Source organism: Bos taurus, chromosome 3, assembly GCF_002263795.3.
Source record: "Bos taurus isolate L1 Dominette 01449 registration number 42190680 breed Hereford chromosome 3, ARS-UCD2.0, whole genome shotgun sequence".
In the NCBI taxonomy this organism is placed as follows: domain Eukaryota; kingdom Metazoa; phylum Chordata; class Mammalia; order Artiodactyla; family Bovidae; genus Bos; species Bos taurus.
Window position 1 is genome coordinate 6640582 of NC_037330.1, and position 24137 is coordinate 6664718.

Below are 24137 nucleotides of genomic sequence, written 5' to 3' on the forward strand. Positions count from 1 at the left end.
CTTTCATCAAGAGGCTTTTTAGTTCCTCTTCACTTTCTGCCATAAGGGTGGTGTCATCTGCGTATCTGAGGTTATTGATATTTCTCCCTGCAGTCTTGATTCCAGCTTGTGCTTCTTCCAGCCCAGCATTTCTCATGATGTACTCTGCATATAAGTTAAATAAGCAGGGTGACAATATGCAGCCTTGACGTACTCCTTTTCCTATTTGGAACCAGTCTGTTGTTCCATGTCCAGTTCTAACTTGCTTCCTGACCTGCATAGGAGGTCAAAAAAATCTAGCATGGAAGCACCTGACTCGATGTAAAAGGTCACATAAAAGCTGAGATCTTAAGAGTAAATCGTAGTAATGAATCAGAAAAAAGACAGATAAGAGCAGTTGAGGTGTAGAAAAGGTGTGTCAAGCTGAAAGGCAGGAAAAAGCAGAAAGAAATGAAAATAGGCCAGTGTGATGGCAGAGAGGGGAGACCCACAGAACAGAAGCTGGACAGCTGGCAGCATAGTTGGGAACCCAGGGACCAGCCCACCATCAACCTCTTCAATGAAACAAAGCAAAGAGAGTCACCTTTTTGGACGTCACATAATTGCTTCCAAAGCCAGTGGTGGCACTCAGATATTTCACCAGAGGATTGAGAGACTCGGGCTTTTGGTGGAAAAGCCAGACCTGGAAAGGAAGAGGGTGTCAATGACTCTTCTCTTCTGCCCAAAGTGAGTGAGGCTGGAGGGGATTTTTAATCAGCACTTCAGAGAGCCCCAAACAAATTCTGACAACCCTCCTGAATAGCATCAGCTAATTGTGATGCTGGCATGAACCACAACTATAATTTATAGGAAGAAAGTAGAACAGCCCGCTTAATAGTATCCTTTGAAAATTTTTATAAAGTTCCCATATTTAACTGACTTTTCCCTTAATCTTCAAATTAAAGCTCAGGACATGTGAACTGGAGCTCACTCCGAGAGGATACTCAGCTGACACCACAGCAAAGTACAGGTCACTGATGTAATATTTAGTTTTATTAATAGATGACTATGTACATGTACAACAATCAAAAGATGTACATGGTAGTCAAAACTCTTCCTCCCTTTCAGTTTTCTAGCCACCCAGTTCTCTCTGGAAGCAAGCACTCATGTTAGTATTCTGTTAGTATTCTGTATATTCTTCCAAAGAAAATGTATTTGGTTAAAAAAACAAATACATCCATTTCTCTTAGGCAAATGGAAGCAAAATATACACTATTCCACGCTTTACATTTTTCACTTGAACAACAGGCCTTGTAGATACTTTCAAACCAGTACGTGAAAATTTCAGTCTCTTTCAAAGTCGCAACCTGCTATGGATGTGCCATAATTTACATAAAGTTTCCAACTGATACAGAGGTTTTTGCCAGGTTTTGCTATTACAAACATCACTGTGATGAATGATGACTAAATTATTCTATGTAAGTTTGAAGATATCTTATTTATCTTATCTAAGATAAGATATTTATCTTATTTAATACCAAAGATGGCATTGCTAGGTTTAAAGGTATGTGTATTTATCATATTGCATAATATTGCCAAAGAGCCCTTGACAGAGGCTGTATCAGTCTACTCTCTCCAGCAGTGTGGCAGAGTGCTCATTTCCCTACGCCCCTGCCAATATAGCATCAATATATTAAACTTTCTAATCTTTGCTAATCAGAGGTGAAAGTTTTTCATTATAGTTTTAATTTGCATTTCTCTTCATATAAGATTAGGCATTTCTTCATATGATTACAAGTTTCAAAACTCTGTTCATGTCCTCTGCCCATTGTTCCAATAGGTTGTTTTCCTTGATTTGTTGACATTCCTTTAACAATTAAGAAAATTTAGTAATTTTAGTAAATTACTAGTAAATTTAGTAAATTTTAGTAAAATTTGGTAAATAATTTCCAGTTAATCAAAATTGTAGTTTTGATTTGCATTTCTCTGATAATGAGCGATGTTGAGCATCTTTTCATGTGTTTGTTAGCCATCTGTATGTCTCCTTTGGAGAAATGTCTATTTAGGTCTTTTTCCCACTTTTTGATTGTTTTCCTAGTATTGAGTTGTATGAGCTGCTTGTATATTTTGGAAATTAACCCTTTGCCAGTTGTTTCATTTGCTATTATTTTCTCCCACTCTGAGGGGTGTATTTTCACCTTGCTTACAGTTTCCTTTGCTGTGCAAAAGCTTTTAAGTTTAATCAGGTCCCACTTGTTTGCTTTTGTTTTTATTTCCATTACTCTAGGAGGCAGGTCATAGAGGATCTTGCTTTGATTTATGTCATCGAGTGTTCTGCCTGTTTTCCTCTATGGGTTTTATAGTTTCTGGTCCTACATTTAGGTCTTTAATCCATTTTGAGATTATCTTTGTGTATGGTGTTAGGAAGTGTTCTAATTTCATTCTTTGACATGTAGCTGTCCAGTCTTCCCAGCACCATGTACTGAAGAGGCTGTCTTTGCCCTCTTGTATATTCTTGCCTCCTTTGTCAAAAATAAGGTACCCACTGGGTTTATTTCTGGGCTTTCTATCTTGTTCCGTTGGTCTATATTTCTGTTTTTGTGCCAGTACCATACTGTCTTGATGACTGTAGCTTTGTAGTATAATATGAAGTCAGGAAGGTTGATTCCTCCAGCTCCATTTTTCTTTCTCAAGACTGCTTTGGCTATTCAGGGTCTTCTGTGTTTCCATATGAGTTGTGAAATTTTTTGTTCTAGTTCTGTGAAAAATGCCATTGGTAATTTGATAGGGATCACATTGAATCTGTAGGTCGCATTTGGTAGTATAGTCATTTTCACAATATTGCTTCTTCCTACCCAGGAACATGGAATATCTCTTCATCTGTTTATGTCATTTTTGATTTCTTTCATCAGTATCTTATGATTTTCACCAGCTAGAATGGCCATCATCAAAAAAGTCTACAGACAATAAATGTTGGAGAGGGTGTGGAGAAAAGGGAATGCTCTTGCACTGTTGGTGAGAATGTAAATTGATCGGTATGGAGGTTCCTTAAAAAACTAAGAATAAAACCACCATATGACTCAGCAATCCCACTCCTCAGCATTTACCCTGAGGAAACCCTGAGGAGGAAAAAGACACATGTATCCCATTGTTCACTGCAGCACTATTTGCAATAGCTAGAACATGGAAGCAACCTAGCTGCTCATCAACAAATGAATGGATAAAGAAGCTGTAGTACATATACACATGGAATATTACTCAGACATAAAAAGGAATGCATTTGAGTCAGTTCTGATGAGGTGGATGAACCTAGAAACTATTATACACACTGAAGTGAGTCAGAAAGAGAAAGATAAATATCATATTCTAATGCACATATACAGAATCTAGAAAAATGGTTCTGAAGAATTTATTTACAGGGCAGCAATAAAGAAACAGACATAGAGAATAGATTTATGGACACAGAGGGAAGGAGAGGGTTTGATGTATGGAAAGAGTTACATGGAAACTTATATTACCATATGTAAAATAGATAGCCAATGGGGATTTGCTGTATGGCTCAGGAAACTCAAACAGGGGCTCTGTATCAACCTAGAGGGGTGGGATGGGGAGGAAGATGGGAGGCAGGTTCAAAAGGGAGGGGATATATGTATACCTATTGCTGATTCATGCTTGACAAAAAACAACAAAATTCTGTAAAGCAATTATCCTTCAATAAAAAAAACTTTTTAAAAAGCAAGTGCTTTGTAAGCGTAGGTGAAAGAGGGCCACAGATTTTGTTCTTTGCTTACACGAGGCCTCAAAATCTTTTTTTTCCCATATTTTATTGTATTTTTTATTGAAACATAATGGCTTTAAAATAGTGTGTTAGTTTCTGCTGTACAATGAAGTGAGAAGTTAATCAGCTATATGCTTATCAAGTTCTAATGCTTTAGTTAAACTCCAAAAACTTTTTTGTACTGTTTTGTTTTTAACAGGATTTTATAATGTGAGCCAAGCATTTTATGGGAATGACCAATGCATAAAAAGAAAAGAAAATTTAACCTTTATCTATGTTATGGGTAGCAGGTATTTTTCTTCCATTTTGTGGCAAATCTTTTGAGTATCTATATAGTGAGAATTTTAGTCATGTATTTTTTTTTAATTTATTTAATCAAATTTTTCAGTTTTCTAGAGTTCCTGGGAATAGTTAAGCCTCTGCACTCTTAAATTATTTTAAAATGTCCCCATATTTTTTCCAAGTAACTATACATTCTTACTTTTATACATAAATCTTATAGTTTACCTAGAATTTTATTTGACTATAAAGTATGTAGAAAAGATCCTATTCTATTTTTTGGCAGCATTTGTTGAATAAACCATCTTTATCCTCACTGATTTTCTGCATCATTATAATATATCAAACACCTATATGCTTTGGGCCTATCCTAAACTTTCTATTTTATTCCATTGAGCTGTCAGTTCACATGCCAACACTACATTATTTTCATTAAGATCGTTTTCTTTAAAATCTTACATGCTGAAATACACAAAATCCTTTACAATAAGCCTTCTCTCATTTACTCCTGTAATTCCTATTTTACAGCTAATAATAAAAGGCTTAGGCAAGTAAAAAATGTGCCCAAGAGTTCACAGTCAGAAACAGGAGAACTGGAATTTGAACAGAATTACTATAATTCTACAGTCCACATTCCTAACTACTGTATTCTAGGCCACTCAAGCTCAGCCCATTTAAGGAGATAAAATTTATTCAACCAAAGGTTGAAGAGATTCTTGCTACACATGTGATGTGCTCAAACCCTCGTCTGTATCTGCAGCATATACAATCATCACTAAGTGGTAATGACATCCTACTCATCCACGCTGAAGGAAATTACACCAGGTCACAAACTTTTTGAACATGACTCTGGGAGCATGCCGCTCATCTTATTAAATTCAACCTATTCTTCAGAGCCCAAATAAGCCTGACTCAGTAAGTAGAGCCTGCTCCAACTGGTCCAGCCCCATGGTGATCCTCCTTTCTGATCATTCCTAGAGTACTTGCCACTAGATGATAGAATGTCTTATTTTCTGGTCTATTTTCTCAATTCACTCTTTTTTTTAAACATGACTCTAAGCTCCTTAGCAACTGGAGATTCTGAATTTTAACTATTCCTACTCCTCTGACACAATATATACTTGACCTCTAGATTTGCCTTTCAGTGTCGTAAATGTATGGAAGGAGTAACCCCTAAATGATCATTCATTATTCTAAATGGCTGGACAAATATATTAAGAAATAAGTAATAGTGATAGGCTCTCAGGTTTCCAAAATACAAAGCAAAAATCCTGAAGGAGCTAAGTGGAGTGAGGGAAACACACACACAGAACTGACTTTTAATACAGTGGAATTTCAACCAGATGGTATAAAGCACAGAGGACAAATACATTTCATCTTGTATGACAATTCTCATCCACTGGTAGGGAATGTCTTTGGGGCCTTCAGTTGAAAAATATTCAGAGACATCATTTATGTACAATAGAACAGAGTATTATGATCCATTAGTAATGTCTGCCATTGATGAAGAAACACATGCAGTCCATCTGCATGAGTGACTTAAGGAAACAAACTGGTTTTCTAATCAAGCTAATAACTCAATTCTCTATTATTCATACAGGAAAAGAGAATCTTCATATCGGGAAATGGAGTTGGGCTTTGTCGCCTCTATTCTTGACCCATGAAACACACCTTCGCCATGGGAAATCTCACACTGACTGCCCAGCCAACATCTTGCTTTGCCTGCCCCGACAGTACTCCATGCTCCGCTCTCCTCTGGCTGCTCATGTCTCTTGCTTCTACAGAAGCACTGAGCCCAGAACCATGGTACTCAGTGCCAGAAAACATACTGAACTTTCAAAGTTCACTCCTAACGACCAGCATTTCACCTTATGATTCACCTTAGTCCTAAACAGGACCTTGCTTATACAGAGTCTGTTCTCATCTTTTCTGTTAAGATTGTTTCTAATCCAGTGAACTTACAGTCTACATCTGTGAAGTGAATACAACATGTTAAAACTCTAGTAACATACCAGTGCTTCTGTTCCATTGTGAGGTGTCAACGTGAAAGCGTTTGCAAAAAAGCGTAACTGAGAAAAAGAAAACAGTAGTCATTCTGTGGTGGTCTAGAGTCACAAAAGCATTATCCATTTAAATGTTAAAAAAAGACACACTGCATTTCTTATTATAGAGTATTTTTTCAGTTTCAGAAAATAAATTGAAACAAGAAATAATTTCCATCATTTAATCCCCATTACTCCAAGTCAACCACTTTTAACATGAAGGCATATGTCCTTCTCATCTTTTTCCCATGCCTGCCATAAATAGGATACTTCTTCCTGAGCTCTACAAGGGAAGGACATTTCCTGAAAGCAGCATTTTCTAATGAGTGCTGGAGGGATGCTCAAAATACAAACAAAACAAACAAGCAAAAACATGACACTGTGATCATACAATGCACAATCATACCCTCCTTGGGAAATTTTAATGCAAGTGACTATATTAAAAGCTCAGAGAAATCCAGTTTGATATCACTTAACACAGGTTTCTCAAAATTATATAATCATAGAACTCCTGGGCTATATGGTGCGTGATCAAAGAAACATTCCCTTAACAAACAGTGCTCACTAAGATGGAGGTACAGTGGGAGTATCAGGCAGTATGAAGCAGAGATTACGTGGTAACATCAAAACTTTTGAGTGAAATGGAATTCTGCCACCTTCAAGTTCAATTACTTAAAGCACTTCCCAACCCTTAATCACATCTTTTTGGTTCCAACTTGAACAGCTTAAGTAAATCAAGAGAAGAAGCATGTATCACTTACCAGCCATATGATTGGCATGATTAACATCCACACAAAGGGAGGTAGAATTCCATATGTCAAATTGGTCAGCATCGTACCTGGGCACACTACACTGGAATACAGACCCTGGGGGCACAGAGAGGGGTAGCAGTTCATTTTAATTCAATACACATTGAGCCTGCCTCTATGTCAGTTAATAAAGGAGAAACACAAATGAGCCAGGAAGCCAGGGCGCCAAGGCTTGATGCTCTAAGCTGTCCTTGTAGCTGGGTAGACCATTTTAATTTAAGAATCACGTACTGAAAACTCACTATGAGAGGCACTTGATAATGTCTTTTATTCTCAAGTAACTCAGAGAACAAAGAGTAACCAAGCTTGAAGCTGGATGAGAAAAGCAGGACTGGTTATCTGTGTTTTCCATGGCTTAACTGAAGATCAGTTGACCAATCAAAATGAGCAGTGAGAGATAAGAGAGCCATACAAAGAAAGTCTTTGCCTGAAAGAAGTTTCTACTCTAGTAAATACAGACAGCTAAACCTCAAGTGTGTCTCTGTTTCCTGCAGGAACACAAGGCCTAGGGCTCTAGCTCGAGGCACTGGAGAGGTGGGTATGATTCCACAAAGACCTCCTCTAACTGAGGATCTCTAAATCAGGTTCTTAGCCCTGCACTCATCATTTTAGAAAGACCTGTTTTATAAAAAGAGCCCCAGTTAACACATGGCACATATTAATAATAGAAAGGTCTGTAGTAATCCTTAGAACACTGGGATTTGTTTTACTAGTTTACTTGGTTTAATTTTCACCACATTTCACCTTATTTTGATATTGACTATTTTAATTCATGGGCTTCCCTTCTGGCTCAGCTGGTAAAGAATCTGCCTGCAATGTGGGAGACCTGGGTTCTATCCCTGGGTTGGGAAGATCCCCTGGAGAAGGGAAAGGCTACCCACTCCAGGATTTCAGCCTGGAGGATGCCATGGACTGTATAGTCCATGGAGTCGCAAACATGAAGTCAGTTGGACACGACTGACTTTTACTTTCACTTTCACTTTAATTCATATTTTTATTACTTTTAACTTTTTTTTTCCTTTTAAACAAAAATAGAAAGTACCAGGATACCACAGTCAGTTCAGGGGACAGAAAGCACCCTGAGTATCAGAAGCTAGAAGGCTGGCTTCCTTTATTCACTGCTGCAGGGCCTGGTGGTGCCTGATGTGGATAATTTAGACCTGAGAATCCCCTTGATTGACCAGCAGTCCTCTGAAAAAAGTCAGGAACTTTACAGACCAAAAATTCTTCCCAAATATTTTGCCCCAAAGATAGCTAAGGAGAATTTCTTAATCTGGGAACTAGCCAGGGACAGTTAGGACCTATTCAGCCCTAAATGAAGACATCTGTGAACTAAAATCCAGGGCTTTCAACACACACGACTTTCTGACATTGAGCAACAAAAGAAACAAGCAAGGAGGCCATCTTACCTAAACTGAAGTCCCTTCACACATTTCATCTGAAGGAATGAGCGTGACGACCCTGAGTATTTCTCAAGGCTGTGTGACAGGAGGAGTCATTCATGGACAGGTAAAGTCTATCAGGCAGCCTATGCTGCTGATGCTGAGTCGCTTCAGTCGTGTCCAACTCTGTGCGACCCCATAGACGGCAGCCCACCAGGCTCCCCGTACCTGGGATTCTCCAGGCAAGAACACTGGAGTGGGTTGCCATTTCCTTCTCCAATGCATGAAAGTGAAAAGTGAAAGTGAAGTCGCTCAGTCGTGTCCGACTCTTCGCGACCCCATGGACCGCAGCCTACCAGGCTCCTGCGTCCATGGGATTTTCTAGGCAAAAGTACTGGAGTGGGGCGCCATTGCCTTCTCCCAGGCAGCCTGTAGGGATCCAACATTTCCAGTCATACAAGTCTTCAAAGGGAGGTAGTTCTTTCTTAGCTACTTCTTTCTTCATAAAAGCCAAGGTAGAACGATCATGAGCTACAAACCAATCACACAGATTTTAAAGGAGCTGGCAGCATTAGCTAATTTTTTTTTTTTCTTTAAAGATGAAATCCCAAAACTTGACAATTGAGACAAGCAAAATTTCAGAGCTTTTTATGAAAAAAGAAGCTAAATCCACTCTGACCTTATCCCTAAAAGGGAGTTTCCAGAGGACAAGCAGTTGTGACAGTTTTTAAACATCCCAAGAAATCTCAGGAGGAGGCTCACATGTGGACCAACACACTGAGCCTGAATAATAACAATAATAACAACAGCCAACAAACAAACACATAAGCACACACATGAACAGATGCAGACCACATGACCAGACACCTACAGCCATGAGCACATAACCACACATAGTCACCTTCATACACATGTTCACAAACATACAAAACCCACACATGTGCACATGGCTAGGCATACTCATGCATGTATGCATGCACATAGTACACATATGTACAGATACATACACATACACAGGCACATTCTAACACAAAGCATTGTTGTCAATGCTTCATACCACTCCAATCACTCAATCCTCCCAGCAAATCTATGAGGCAAACACTATTATTAACCCTGTTTCTCAGATGAGGAAACTGGAAGTGCAAAGACATTAAATAATCTGTCCGAGGTGACAGAGCCAGAATTCAAAAGCAGTTCTAGAGAATGTGCTCATAGCTTCTACTTTTATACCATCCTCTTCACTAAGAGGTTTAATCCTAAGAGCCAGTTCTCAGAAGTGAGAATTCCAGCTGATGAAGGTCTCCATTCCAGAATCAACCAGATCTAAACCATTACATAAGGTTTAGACTGCTGTATCTAATGGATGATCAAAAACAGCCCCTTAAGGGCAAATAGTTTCTGCACTGCCTTTTATTTCTCCTTCCTCCTCAATTTTCAGCCTGGGTCAGTACCCTAAAAATGGTCAGCTTTTGTAAATATTGTCAGAGTTAAATTTCTCCCCAGTTCCATATTCAAAAAACACAGTCAAAGCAAGCAAAGGAAAATGCCCACAGGAGAGACTGGAGATTTCCAGTTAAAATTTTGGACCTGGGCAAGAGAAACATACAAAAAAGCACTAAGTTCCAGACCACAGAGGCCACAGAAGCCAGCATGTCTGACAAGGGTTGCTCTCTAAATCCAGTCCTCAAAAGACAAACCTCTGCAGCCTCACCAGAGATCCTCACTCTCCAAGGGCTTTCTAACTGCCAGCTGTCCTGTAACACTGGATATAACACTGGAGGCAGCACGGCTTGATGGGAAAAGTCCAAGCTTGAAGTTAGACAGCCTTGAGCTCAGCTCTGAGCTCTACCCTTTACTGACTGTGTGACTTCTGGGTAAATGACTTTAATAAGGACTCCAAACTTTAGTGTCCTCGTATGAAAATAGGAATACTCAGACCCACCTCACTGTGACGGGAAAGGTATTAAGTGACACACACGGCAAATGCTTAACAGGAGCTACTGATATCGTTAGTAGTGTCATTCTGTTATATAAATTATAGCTCCAGAGGAGCTACAGACTGGTAAATGAACCCCCATATACCTACAAGTCTGGAGCTCATTATCTCTGCTCTAAAACTTCCTATACATCAACTGCCACTCTTTGTCATGTCTTACCTTGTCCTCACAGCAATCCTGCTCAAGAAACAATATTTCATCTTCACACTACAATAGGGAGCCAGCCATTTTACTAAGCAATCAGTGCTGGTTCAGCAAACACTGCCCTGCCATCTCCATATTGCTGAGACAGGCTACCTGATGGTTGAAGTGTCTGTTCAAAGCCACACTCAGAAGGTCAATCGCGTATTTGGAAGAGCTGTAGGGCTCCTGGCCTTTGCTGTGCTGGACATCCTCAAAGCTGAAATTAGATTTCTTTGCATTGCGAGATGATGTCCAAATGAGCTGAGATGGACTCTCACTGTGACACAGGAGAGATTCTAGTTCCTGAATCTGAATGAGGAATAAAAGAAACAAAAAAAAAGTATCAAAATATACTAAGGGATTACAAGATAACAATTTTGAAACCAATATAAATGTACACTAGAATTGAACAGGTGTGTCATTGGTAGAGTGGGCCACAAGTAAGCAAGAGAAGGAGTTTAGACTGATCCATGTGGTAAGGGATTAGAGTCAGAGACATCAGTGTGAACTCATGTTTAGCTTAATAAAGATTCAGATGTTACATACAAAATATTTATAGATATTTATATATAAATGGGTTAGCATGCACATAGATATTTCCTTGAATTCCAGAAAAACATCTACATCTGTTTCGTCAATTACGTTATAGCCTTTGACTGTGAGAATCATAACAAACTGTGGAAAGCTCTTAAAGAGAAGGGAACACCAGACCATCTTACCTATCTCCTGAGAAATCTGTATGTGGGTCAAGAAGCAACAGTTAGAACCCTGTATGGAACAACCGATTAGTTCAAGTTTGAGAAAGGAGTACGACAGGGCTGTCTGCTGTCACCCTGTTTGTTTAACGTATGTGCTGGGCATATCATGAGAAATGTCAGGCTGGATGAGTTACAAGCTGGAATCAAGATAGGAGGGAGAAACAGCAACAACTTCAGATATGCGGATGATACCACTCTAATGGCAGAAAGCAAAGCAGAACTAAAGAGACTCTTGATGAGGGTGAAGGAGGAGAGTGAAAGAGCCGGCTTAAAACTCAATATTAAAAACACTAAGATCATGGCATCCAGCCCCATTACTTCATGGCAAACTGAAGGGGAAATGGTGGAAGCGGTGACAGATATCCTCTTCCTGGGCTCTAAAATCACTGTGGAAGGTGACTGCAACCATGAAATCAGAAGACGGTTGCTTCTTGGCAGGAAAGCTATGACAAAGCTAGACAGTACATTGAAAAGCAGAGACATTACTCGCCAAAAAGGTCTGTGTAGTCAAGGTGATGGTCTTCCCAGTAGTCACATATGGTTGTGAGAACTGGACCATAAAGAACGCAGAATGCCAAAGAATTGATGCCTTCAAACTGTGGTGCTGGAGAAGACTCCTGAGAATCCCTTGGACGGCAAGAAGATTATACTAGTCCAATCCTAAGGAAAGTCAACCCTGAATATTCATTGGAAGGACTGATGCTGAAGCTGAAGCTCCAGCATTTTTGTCCTCTGATGTAAACAGCCAACTCACTGGAATAGTCCCTAATGCTGGCAAAGATGGAGGGCAGAAAGAGAAGAGGGCATCAGAGGATGAGATGGCTGGATGGCATCACAGATAAAATGGACATGAACTTGGGCAAGCTTTGGGAGATGGTGAGGGACAGGGAGGCCTGGTGTGCTACAGTTCCATGGGGCCACAGAGAGTCAGACATGACTGGGAGACTGAACAAAACCAAGATATGTCCTTGCTCTGTGAGCTGAGAGGGCCTACAAGCACATGCTATCTCAACAGCAAGGAGCACCAGATCTTGGTTTCTAATACCATCCTCCAATAAAAGGAAACAGATCTCCTCAGAGAAATGTCTGATTCTGAGACTGGGATAGGAAATATATAACGTGAGTCTTAAGCATCATGTGGTGTCAGGAAGGACATGCACAAAACAAAACCCGAAAGCCACAGTGATGAGGCTATGTCAAAGATATAGAAGTGCCACAGGATAGAAAGCCTAGAAGTAAACCCACGCACCTACGGTCAAATGATCTACAAGGGAGGGAAGCACATAGCATGAAAAGGTCTCTTCAATAGCTGGCATGGGGAAGACTGGACAGCTACATGCAAGTGAATGAAATGAAAACATCCTCTAATACCACATTCAAAAATAAACTCAAAATGGATGAAAGATCTAAATGTAAGACCAGATACTATAAAACTCCTGTAGGAAAACGTAGGCAGAACACTCTTTGACATAAATCACAACAATATCTTTTTGGATATGCCTCCTAGAGTAATGAAAATAAAAACAAAGCTAAACAAATGGGATCTAGTTAAACTTAAAAGCATCTGCACAGCAAAGGAAACTATAAGTAAAACAATAAATTGAAAAAATAAATATAAAAAAATACAACCTACAGAATGGGAGAAAATACTTACAAACAATGCAACCCATAAGGGATTAATTCCAAAATACACAAACAGCTTATTCAGCTCAATATCCAAAAACAAACAACCCCATCAAAATATGGGTAGACGATCTAGACATTTCTCCAAAGAAGATACACACATGGCCAAAAGGCACATGAAAAGATTTTTAACATCAGTCATTATTAGAGAAATGCTAATCAAAACTATTAATACAATGAGGTATCACCTCACACCAGTCTACAAATAACAAATGCTGGAATGGGTACAGAGAAAAAGGAAACCTCTTAAACTGCTGATGGGAATATAAATTGGTACAGACACTATGGAGAACAGTATGACAGAGCTCTATTAAAAACAGAGCTATCAAAACATACTTCAAAAAGACACGTTCACCATGATGCACATTGCTGCACCATTTCCAATAGCCAAGACATGGAAACCACCTAAATGCCCACCGATAGATGAATGGATAAAGATGTGGTGCGTGCATACACACAAGAACACATATCACTCAGCCATAAAATGAACAAAATAACGCCATCTGCAGCAACGTGGATGAACCTAGAGATTATCATACTAAGTGAAGTCAGAGAAACACAAATACATGATATCACTTATATGTGAAATCTAGAAAAAAGTGACACAAAAGGATTTACTTACAAAATAGAAGTAGACTCACAGACATAGAAAACAAATTTGCAGTTACCCAAGGGTAAAGGTGGGCGGGACCTACTACTATATATAAAATAAGATAACCAACAAGGACTGTATAGCACAGAGAAGTATACTCAATATTTTGTAATAACCTACACAGGAAAACAATCTGAAAAAGAAGATATGTATGTATATAGATATACATATGCACGTATATATAACTTAATCATTTTTCTGTACCCCTGAAATTAACAAAACATTGTAAATCAACTATACTTCCATAAAAGTTTTTGAAAAAGATATAAAAGTTCCAACTGAAAGAGGTCCAATGGCCCAAGCTAAAATCATTCGAGTAAGAAAATAATGTTTATAATTCAAAGGAGAAAATGCATATCCATGAATCTGCATGGATGTCACAAATGCCTTTATTCAGCTTTACTAAGGAATAATAGGCCAATAAATAAGTGGCTGAATAAAGAATTAAGTGGAGGAGAACAGACATATCTCCCTTGCAGAAAAACTCCAAATAATTCAAATAGCTACTCCATGGTTAAGAAGGCCAAGCACCACCAAGTGTGGGCTGCACAAAGTAACTCTCTTCCACAAGACTACTACGGGAGAAAGAAGCAACTTGACAAAGGAAAAACCTGACAACTACTACTTCAGGTCAGCGGGTCAAAGAGAACGTCAACACTGATAAGACACACTGACAGGACGTGACGACACTGGCACTCTATCTCTGTGGCCTTCCTTTCAAAAACACATTTTCTCAAATCTAGTCATGAGGAAAACAGACACATCCCAATAAGGAACCAGGTACAGAACACCTGAGCAGTAATCCCCAAACTGCCAGGGTCATCAAAAACAAGGAAAGTGTGAGAAATTATCACGACCAAGAAGAGCTTAAGGAGATTTGACTTCTAAATGTAATGTGAGATTTAACTACTAAATGGGATGCTAGAACTGAAAAAGGATATCACACAAAATTGAAGAAATCTGAATAAAGTATGGAGTTTCGTTAATAGAAATATATCAACATTGGTTCACTAACTGTGACAATCTACCAAACTATGTAGGATGTTAATAGTAGAGGAAACTGGGACTTCCCTGGTGGTCCAGTGGTTAATACTCCAAGCTTCTAACGCAAGGGGGTGCAGGCTCAAGCCCAGGTGGGGGAACTAAAATCTCACACGCAGCATGATGCAGCCAAAAGATAATAATAATAGAGGAAACTAGGCCTAGAGTATGCAGAAAATCTCTCTGCAATAATTCTGTAAATCTAGAGCTATCCTAAAATTAGAATTTTATTAAAGAAATATCTAGGAATGCTTGCAGATCTGCAATGAATATTTACATCAAATCGAGAGAATCCATGAACATGAGATTAACTCAGTTATCTGGTTCCACAATGTATACTGCACTGTACCTGGAACTTTACAGAAATTATCTCTAGTCTTCTAACTATCTCTAGTCTTCTTCTAATGATCTAACAAAATTTTGATCATTTATAATCAAACTGGGGATGGAACCATTCACATAACACATTTATACCTGGACCTAGAATCCAAGTTTGTGTTCCACAAAGTGGTAAGATTCCTAAAAGTGATTTGGAGAGAGTAGAAGGCATCATAAGCCTTCCTGTTATTTTATTTGATAAATCAATCCCCAAACCCCTGCTGTTAGGCCTACCTACATAAGGATACACAATGTTAAGTCCTGTCACCAGGATACCTGTGATAATTGTGCCTTTGGTCACAACTCTCCTCTGCCATTCCCCCAAACTGGATTACCCCAAAATACTAGATTTCCTTAACAACTTGATGTTTTAAACAGTAGATTCATCAAAAAGTTGACAGACTATTAATACTAACATTAACTTACCCTCTATCATTGCCAACTAATTTAATAACTCAAAAAGAGGGCAAAGAATGAGAGGATTATAAAAACATAAGATACATTAGATGAATCTCTGAAGAGTTATAAAACATGATCAAATATGAATTCAATCCTATCCTGACTATATTTTAACTTTTATCATTGAAAAAGCAATACCACATTGTTTTTTAAGTGCTAAAGGATCTAGAATGTACATGAATCTCACACTCACTTCTGATATTCTGGTACCCCAGTTCAAAGGGGTTCCCAATTTCATTTGTATCATTTGTGTATTTGTTTATACAAATGAGGCCACACTATACATAGCACAACCAGCTGTTTCTTCTCAATAATAAAATACTAATGGCTATCCCATCTAAGTGCAAAAGATCTTTTCTTTTAGTGGTTTCACAATATTCCAATGTTTATGTACATCTTAAGTTATTATATTTATATTTACAGCTAGCCCTCAAGAAGGTCCAATTATGAGGGAAATTATATTTAAGGTGAAAAAAAAATGATCATAAATCTAAAAGTGTCAGAGATACAAATTCTATGCATCAGAAAGAGTTCTTCTAATACCAAAGAATTAAAAGCAACTGGCAACAGAGCTGGGCATTACTTAATCTAGGTAGTAAAGCTGTCTTATGAGACTAAATGTGAGGCAAGAACACAGAACAACTTAGGCAATTTGCACATCCCTTGCTTAGCTTTATATGCATGCCTGGAATTGTAACACATCAGTTTGGAGGCTTAAGAAATCACATCAAGACAGTAAAAGATTAAAGTACCATCTAATAGTGTCTTGTCTGTTACCCCATCCTATCTAATGACAAGCCCAGTTTCAAAGACCATGTAGAACAGGACTTGTGCACTTCCTCAGTTCTGTTCATTGTTTCTAAAAGCGCTTGTGTGTTCATATTTTACTTTCCGCTCTCTGAAGTTGATGTCCAAAGGAAAAAATACACCAGCAGGCTGCTTCAGGGAAGCAATGTTTTCAAAGAGTCATCACCCCATTTAAACACTCAAAGATGCAATGCCATCCATAAACTAATGAGCTTAACAACACAGCACTGGACATATCTGCACACGTGTTTAGGATCGCAGCACTAAGTGTTGCTTACGAAGCCTAAAACCTTTTTACCAGGATAAAGTGGCCAAAGACATTGGTTTCAAACACCTCCTGGAGCCCATCAGGGGTTATCTTGTCATTCTGGGTCAGCAGTCCTTCAGCTGTGGAGAACATATGAATCACTTTTCTGAAACAGCAGAAGACAATGGTATGACATTTTAAAGCTTCTTTAACTGAAGATAGTAAAGAGATACCCCTCCTGCCTTCCCTGACCCCCCAACTTCTCCTTGCTTCTGTAATAACAGGAACAGAAATACTTATTTCTCAGAGCGGGTTATTTTGGGCACTAAATCAAATGCAAAAATGCTTTCTTGCACCCAGTTCAACCTATATACTTATAGTCCATACAACCAACAGGAACCTGAGCCTCTCAAAACCCTGCTGCAAAAACTCTCTTCCCTTCATTCCAAATCAAGCTATTAGGTTGGTGAAAAAGTAATTGTGGTTTCAGACTGTGAATTTTAAATCATTATAATTAGGCTCAAACACAGCTTTATTAACCAAAATAGGAACCATTACAATCAACACATTTTTGCCAATGAGAAGTAAGTTTGTTTATTCCTGTAGCATAAAAATACATGCTTCAGGATTCCACAAACTCTTGGAAGGCATTTTTCTGCTTCCTGCAGGTTGTGGAAGCATTTTCTCTGCAACAAGTTGTCAAGATGCTTGAAGAAATCATAGTCAGATGGCAAGAGATCAGGTGAATATGGTGGATAAGGCAAAACTTTATATAGCCCGATTCATTCAACTTTTGAAGCACTGGATGTGCAATGTGTGGTCGTGGAGAAGAACTGGGCTCCCTCTCTTGACTAAAGCAGTTACAGGCATTGCAGTTTTCGATGCATCTCATTGATTTGGTGAACCTACTTCTCAGATGTAATGGTTTCGCCAGGACTCAGAAAGCTGTAGTGGATCAGAATGGCAGCACACCACCAAACAGTGACCACGACACTTTTTGGGGTGCAAGTTTGGCTTAGGGAGTGCTTTGGAGCTTCTTCTTGGTCCAAACACTGAGCTGGTTGTCACCAGTTACTTCTTCTTGGTCCAAACACTTCGAGCTGGTTGTTGTCAGTTGTCATACACAGTTCACTTTTTAGTGCACATTACAATCTGACTGAGAAGTGGTTCATTGTTTTTGCATAGAATAAGAGAAGATGACACTTCAAAATGACGATTTTTTTTATTTGCAGTCAGCTCATGAGGCTCCCACTTATCAAGCTTTTTCACCTTTCCGATCTGCTTCAAATGCCAAACTACCATAGAATGGTCAACACTGAGTTCTTCAGCAACTTCTCATGCAGTTGTAAGAGGATCAGCTTCAGTGATTGTTCTCAGTTGGTCACTGTCATCTGACCATTGGCCACTGAGTTCCCCATCTTCAAGGATCTCGTCTTCTTTGCAAAACTTCTCAAACAAGCACTGCACTGTATGTTTGTTAGCAGTTCCTGGGCCAAATGTGTTGTTGGTCTAAGTTGTCTCCACTGCCTTATGAACAATTTTGAACTCAAATAGGAAAATCACTTGAATTTTCTTTTTGTCTAACATCATTTCCTAGTCTAAAAAAAATATAAAATACATAGGAAGTAATAAGTCATTAGCAAAAAACAAAGTGAGAAATGTGCATTAAAACAATGTATAACATAACCACATTTATTTAAGAATGTATTCCAATATCAGATAGCAAATTTCAACCATGCAAAACCACAATACTTTTGCACCAACCTAATACAAATCAACTGCCCTGGGGGAATAAGAGTCATGCCAAGAAGAAAAAGTCTTCCCCTGCACACTGATGTCTAACTGCTGAACAAAGTAACAAAGTGAAGCAGGCTTTTTTATCATAGGGAATTCCTGAGGCATTGAATACAGGAAGACAGTGATTTGCTGTGAGATCAATGTAATAGGTCAAGACCAGCATGTGATTTTGTGTGTAGGAGTGTGTGTGTGTTGAATGGCAGAAAAGTAAAACAAAAGTAGCAGTATAGGAAGTAGCATGAAGTAAGAGTAACATCTATTTATGAATAAGTATGGATGTGCTCAGTTGCTCAGTTGTGTCTGGCTCTTTGCCACCCCGTGGATTATAGCATGCCAGGTTCCTCTGTCCATTGAATTTTCCAGGCAAGAATACGGGAATGGATTGGTTGCCATTTCCTTCTCCAGGGACTCCCTGACCCAGGGATCGAACCCACGTCGCCTGGAAGGCAGGTTCTTTACCACTGTGCCACCTGGGAAATCCATGAATAAGTACACTGGGTCACAAAAAAGATTTATTTCTTACTGTACTACTACTAATAGTAGTAGTACTGTAGGTTGTAGTTAAACATTTTTGGAAGCCACTAATGTGTATTGACTGTGTGGATCACAATAAACTGTGGAAAATTCTGAAAGAGATGGGAATACCAGAGCACCTGACCTGCCTCTTGAGAAACCTATATGCAGGTCAGGAAGCAACAGTTAGAACTGGACGTGGAACAGACTGGTTCCAAATAGGAAAAGGAGTACGTCAAGGCTGTATATTGTCACCCTGCTCATTTAACTTATATACAGAGTACATCATGAGAAACGCTGGGCTGGAAGAAACACAAGCTGGAATCAAGATTGCCAGGAGAAATATTAATAACCTCGGATATGCAGATGACACCACCCTTATGGCAGAAAGTGAAGAGGAACTAAAAAGCCTCTTGATGAAAATGAAAGTGGAGAGTGAAAAAGTTGGCTTAAAGCTCAACATTCAGAAAACGAAGATCATGGCATCTGGTCCCATTACTTCATGGCAAATAGATGGGGAGACAGTGGAAACAGTGTCAGACTTTATTTTTTGGGGCTCCAAAATCACTGCAGATGATGACTGCAGCCATGAAATTAAAAGACGCTTACTCCTTGGAAGGAAAGTTATGACCAACCTAGATAGCATATTGAAAAGCAGAGACATTAGTTTGCCAACAAAGGTCTGTCTAGTCAAGGCTATGGTTTTCCCAGTAGTCACGTATGGATGTGAAAGTTGGACTGTGAAGAAAGCTGAGCACCGAAGAATTGATGCTTTTGAACTGTGGTGTTGGAGAAGACTCTTGAGAGTCCCTTGGACTGCAAGGAGATCCAACCAGTCCATTCTGAAGGAGATCAGCCCTGGGATTTCTTTGGAAGGAATGATGCTAAAGCTGAAACTCCAGTACTTTGGCCACCTCACGCAAAGAGTTGACTCATTGGAAAAGACTCTGATGCTGGGAGGGATTGGGGGCAGGAGGAGAAGGGGACGACAGAGGATGAGATGGCTGGATGGCATCACTGGTGTGAGTCTGAGTGAACTCCGGGAGTTGGTGATGGACAGGGAGGCCTGGCGTGCTGTGATTCATGGGGTCGCAAAGAGTCGGACACGACTGAGCGACTGAACTGGACTGAATGTGTGTTGAGAATCTCCCAGGAAGGTATTTAGCCCTGTACATTTCCTCAGCCTACTAGTCAGAGTGCCTGACACATGGCTGAGAAATGCTTCTCAAGTTGCCTTCCTGGATATTAGAGTCTCACTGACAACTCTGCCTAGTTCTGAAATGTTCTAATGGACACAGTGAGGCAGACCAAAACTGACCTGCCAAAACATGTAACATTCTTGGAATATCTGGGGACCAAGAACACAGAATCATGACTTTGCTCACAAAGACGAAAGCACGTTTCACCACATGGCTGCAACATGTACTTTCTATCTTCATTCTTCTCCACACCCCCTCACCCCCTCAACTTATGGACTGACAGCAAAGCTAGGCAAAAATATATAAATAAACACCTTCCTTCCAATCAGTTAATCTAGAAGATAGAAATTACCTTGAAAAGAGACCACGGAAAAGTGCTTTGATATTTAGCTGTGGATTAGGCATGATCCCAGCATTTAGATATACATAGTCTAATCTCTGAAACCTGCAAGTAAAATCAAGAAAGAAGATTGTTAGCTGTCTCTTAGAGCAGTTAGAATACAGAAGGTCCACGAAGGACAGAAAGTACAAAAAGATGGCTGTAGCAAGCTAAGGCATCAGTACTACCTTCTCAACATTTTTAATTAGCCCAGTAAATATTTGAGTATTCTTTTTTTGATGGTGGCTTCAAACAGAATTTGGAGAGCTGTACTGGGTCTTGAAATCAAATATTCTCTGATCAATACTCCTTCCAGCTTAGTCCTCCCAATAAGGTACCACAGCAACTCTATTAAACCCACACTCCCTCTGGTCTTAGAAAGGTTTTTGCTTTTTTAGAAAAAAAAAATTCACATCTTTCCTTTTTGACAAGTAAAATTTGTATAATCTGATCCATCAATGCTGGAATCTGAACACCAAGATATCCATTAGAGCAGGGAACACAGTAATGCAAATGGCTATCGAGCATAAACGAAATACAATATATTATTCTTCAGCCAATTCTTTTACCAAGAAGGCTTTCCTTATATATACTGAAGTTCATTTTACTGTCCATGGAAATAAAGAAGCTCTTGCTTATTAAGGGCCTGAATTACAAAAATGTAATTAATAGTTTATTAATTAAACTAATTATTATTCATTCCTCTTAGAAGAAAAAAACATGCCCTGTCTCTCCAGAAAAATGCACTGTGTAGCTATATGCAATTTATTGTACATTTTTTGAGAACTTACATATCTAAGGACTCTAGCCCTTCAGATACTAAACATTTATCAAATGTTTATTGTCTGCCAATTAGTCAATATGAACAAATTTTTAGTGAGTGGCCTGGGGAAATTTCTTCACTTGTCAACACCTGCCTCACATACTTAATGGAATTTTATTATGTAAAGCAAAGATGCAAAAAATGTATTTAAACATCAAAGGAGTTACACTAACCTAAGACTACAACTGACTGCATGTCAAAAAATGCTCATAAATTAATCTTCATGGAATGGTCATGATTGTGATTAAGAATGAAAATATGGTATACTGAGGCATAATATGTCACTCTGCAGATTTCCTCAGTGTAACTTCTTTTTACACTGCACCTGTTTCTTTTATAGATTTTCCCATCCCTTCTTATTCTATTAGCTGTTGCACTGCACAATCACATGAGAAAAAAGCCATCAATAAGACGCAGACCTTTGCTTGAGCTCCTTGGTGGCCTGGAACACCGACGGCAGGCTGCTGACATCCACCTGCACGATGGAGACCTCAGCAGCAGGGTGGGAGGCCAGTAGAGAGGTGCGGACAGCTTCTGCTTTGCTCATGTTCCTGCACGCCAAGCACAGGTGAAGTGCATCATCTTCTTCCAGCAACCGCCTGCAGAGGGCTAGGCCCACGCCACTGAGAGGACAATTCAGATATCGAATATGCATTAAATGAGATGGTGCCAAATAGAAGCAACTTCTCTCTGGCTCAGAAGACTGATTTTGTCAACTTGAGCCCCAGACAGGAGCCCAGGTAGACAGAAAGCACTCCAAAACTATGTAAAGAAGTGGGGAACCCTCCAACTCTCATAGTCACTGGCTCAGGATGTTGTCCAGCTTGTGGTTCTTTCATTTTGCAAAAGCTCAATGACCCGAATGACTGCAAATCAGAATTGCCCTTTAGCATTTAAGACAGAGTTTATCCTGTCAGTGGTTTTCATTTTATGCTGATCATGACACTCATGAAAGTGATTCAATACATCACCAGCAAGTGCTAAAAAGAGCATCTCAGCAGTTAGCAGTGTGCATGTTTTACTCTACTGTCTAGGTTTCTCAAGGGCAAGGGCTCTTCTATCAGTTGATATCATGGCCATTATCAACAGCACCAGAAATTCCTAATTTAAGTAATGGGTGACTCTTTTAGGGTAAGGTATAAGCAAATGGCAAAAGAGACAAGTCCCTCTCAACTATTAGGACTGAATAACCAACAGGAAGATGATTAAGTAGAAGATAGGAAAAGGAAATATAAGATGGCTACAAGGAAAGAGATGTGGGCATGAATGCATGCTGCATGCTTAGTCACTCAGTCGTGTCTGACTCTTGGCGACCCTATGGATTGTTGCCCACTAGGCTCCTCTGTCCATGGAATTTTCCAGGCAAGAATACTGGAGAGGGTTGCCATTTCCTCCTCCAGGGGATCTTCCCCACCTAGGGATGAGTACATGTGTCAATGACCTCCTTCAGAAAGAGCATTGTGAAACCACACAGTAGATGGGGAGAAAGGTCGGATCAGGTTGGCTGATAACAGTGAAACCCTAGGTAAGTGGGCTTTTTCCAAGACTTGAAAGCTGATTCCAGGCAAAGAGTCTAGCACCATGAATAAACCATAGTTTTGTTTATTCATCCCCACTTGAGAATAGGCCTTTACTATAAATATACAATTGCACATATCACAATATTTGTAAAAGAAACAAACACAAAATCAAGCTTGATTTATTTAAGCATATTTGATATTTGCATGTTTGCAATATTAAGCATGCTGATATTTAAGCATATCAACATAGAAAGCACCACACTGGCTGTTAAAGTTATTCAGGTGAGGGTATACTAAAATTCTGCCCATTACAGGACACCTGCCAGGTTTGTCTTAGTTAACAAGGACATGCCTAAATAACTGAAAGCTGAACTAATTTTAAATGTCGTTTAACATAACCTCAGTCTTAATCCACCCGCGCACCGCCCCCGCCCCGACCCCCAAACGCCTCAATTAGAAAACTGATTTGGTTAGTTTCATCCTCCACACACTGTTCACTGAACTACAAACGAAAAGTAAAACAGAGGCTGAATCCAAATACCCAACCCCCGGAGTAAATTACTCATCGGCAGTATGGTTACTTGCACTCCTTCCACGCCTTAACAGAAAAAAGTTACTTTTCTCTGAGTCTCTGAAGAGTACTTACACTAGGTGTCTAGCACTGTGTTACGTGAGATATTTGCCCCCCGTATTCTAACATTCTTGGACGCTTAAATTTTTCTAGGGGCGGAAGTCTAGCACAGAAAAAAACCGGGAGAGTACAAAATGTATGGTGATCTGGTCTAATGTACCAGTGATGAGAGAGTCAAAAGAGGAAAGGGGGCGAGGTCTGAGTTGGTAGAGCCCTTTCTCTGCATACCGACAGGATCGTCACTGAGACACATCTCTTAGTGACGCTCTACTTTTTTTTTTCCCTGTCATGTTTAATTGAAAGCACGTTACTGTGCTGCTCACGACGCCGACAGGCCTGGTACCTTCGCGCACAGGGGAACCCAGGGAAAAGCCGGACAGGATCTCGGCCCTGTCCCCACCGAGGCAGGGTCAGCTACAGGAGCTCCTGCGGTCGATCGGTGGCTGGTCCACCTGGCTCGTTACTTCCTGCTCCCTTGGACCCCAGCCCCGCCGCCTCCACTATCTTGAAGGAGGTCTCACCTGCTCGCCCCGGTGATCAAAACCACTTTCCGCATGCTTGCGCACCCTATGACCAGGCGCCCCAAAGAAGGGCCCAGCAAGGCTTCTCACCCGTACTTGGACCCATAGCCCCGCCTCGGCCACGCCCCCGGGCCGTCAATCAGGGCCCGGCGGGGCCCCGCCTCCCTTTTTCATCACGGATTTCTCGCTGGGCGGCTCTTCCATCGCTGCCTGCCAGCCGCTCGCGGCTCAGGAGCCCGGATGGAGTGAGATAGGCCGAGGGGCGGAGCCGCGTTGTCGCGCAAGGCCCGAGCCAATCCGA

The 24137-nt window shown here is 40.0% G+C and overlaps 1 protein-coding gene and 1 long non-coding RNA gene across 6 annotated transcripts in view; one reads left to right on the forward strand and one right to left on the reverse strand.

Moving 5' to 3' along the window:
• LOC101907096 (uncharacterized) overlaps nt 1-6239 on the forward strand; it is a 53062-nt gene extending 46823 nt beyond the window's left edge. For both annotated transcript variants that reach the window (XR_009493822.1, XR_001495588.3), the window contains one exon: nt 5616-6239. This is a non-coding gene — a long non-coding RNA (uncharacterized lncRNA). The remainder of the gene's footprint in view (nt 1-5615) is intronic.
• The window catches only part of HSD17B7 (hydroxysteroid 17-beta dehydrogenase 7), a 29845-nt gene extending 5938 nt beyond the window's left edge, over nt 1-23907 (reverse strand). The window contains exons 1-8 of one of the 4 annotated variants that reach the window (NM_001083375.1): nt 23837-23884; nt 21584-21787; nt 20315-20407; nt 16505-16619; nt 10543-10737; nt 6819-6923; nt 6028-6084; nt 563-661 (exon numbers count right to left, since the gene is read on the reverse strand). In NM_001083375.1, coding sequence (NP_001076844.1) covers nt 563-661; nt 6028-6084; nt 6819-6923; nt 10543-10737; nt 16505-16619; nt 20315-20407; nt 21584-21787; nt 23837-23871 — 903 coding nt within the window. In that variant the 5' untranslated portion in view covers nt 23872-23884. Of the gene's footprint in view, nt 1-562; nt 662-6027; nt 6085-6818; nt 6924-8275; nt 8780-10542; nt 10738-16504; nt 16620-16651; nt 18052-20314; nt 20408-21583; nt 21788-23836 lie in introns of those variants that run through there. The other 3 variants (XR_009493214.1, XM_059882417.1, XM_015461268.3) reach the window with 3 other exon arrangements.
• Between the last annotated feature and the right edge of the window lie 230 nt (nt 23908-24137).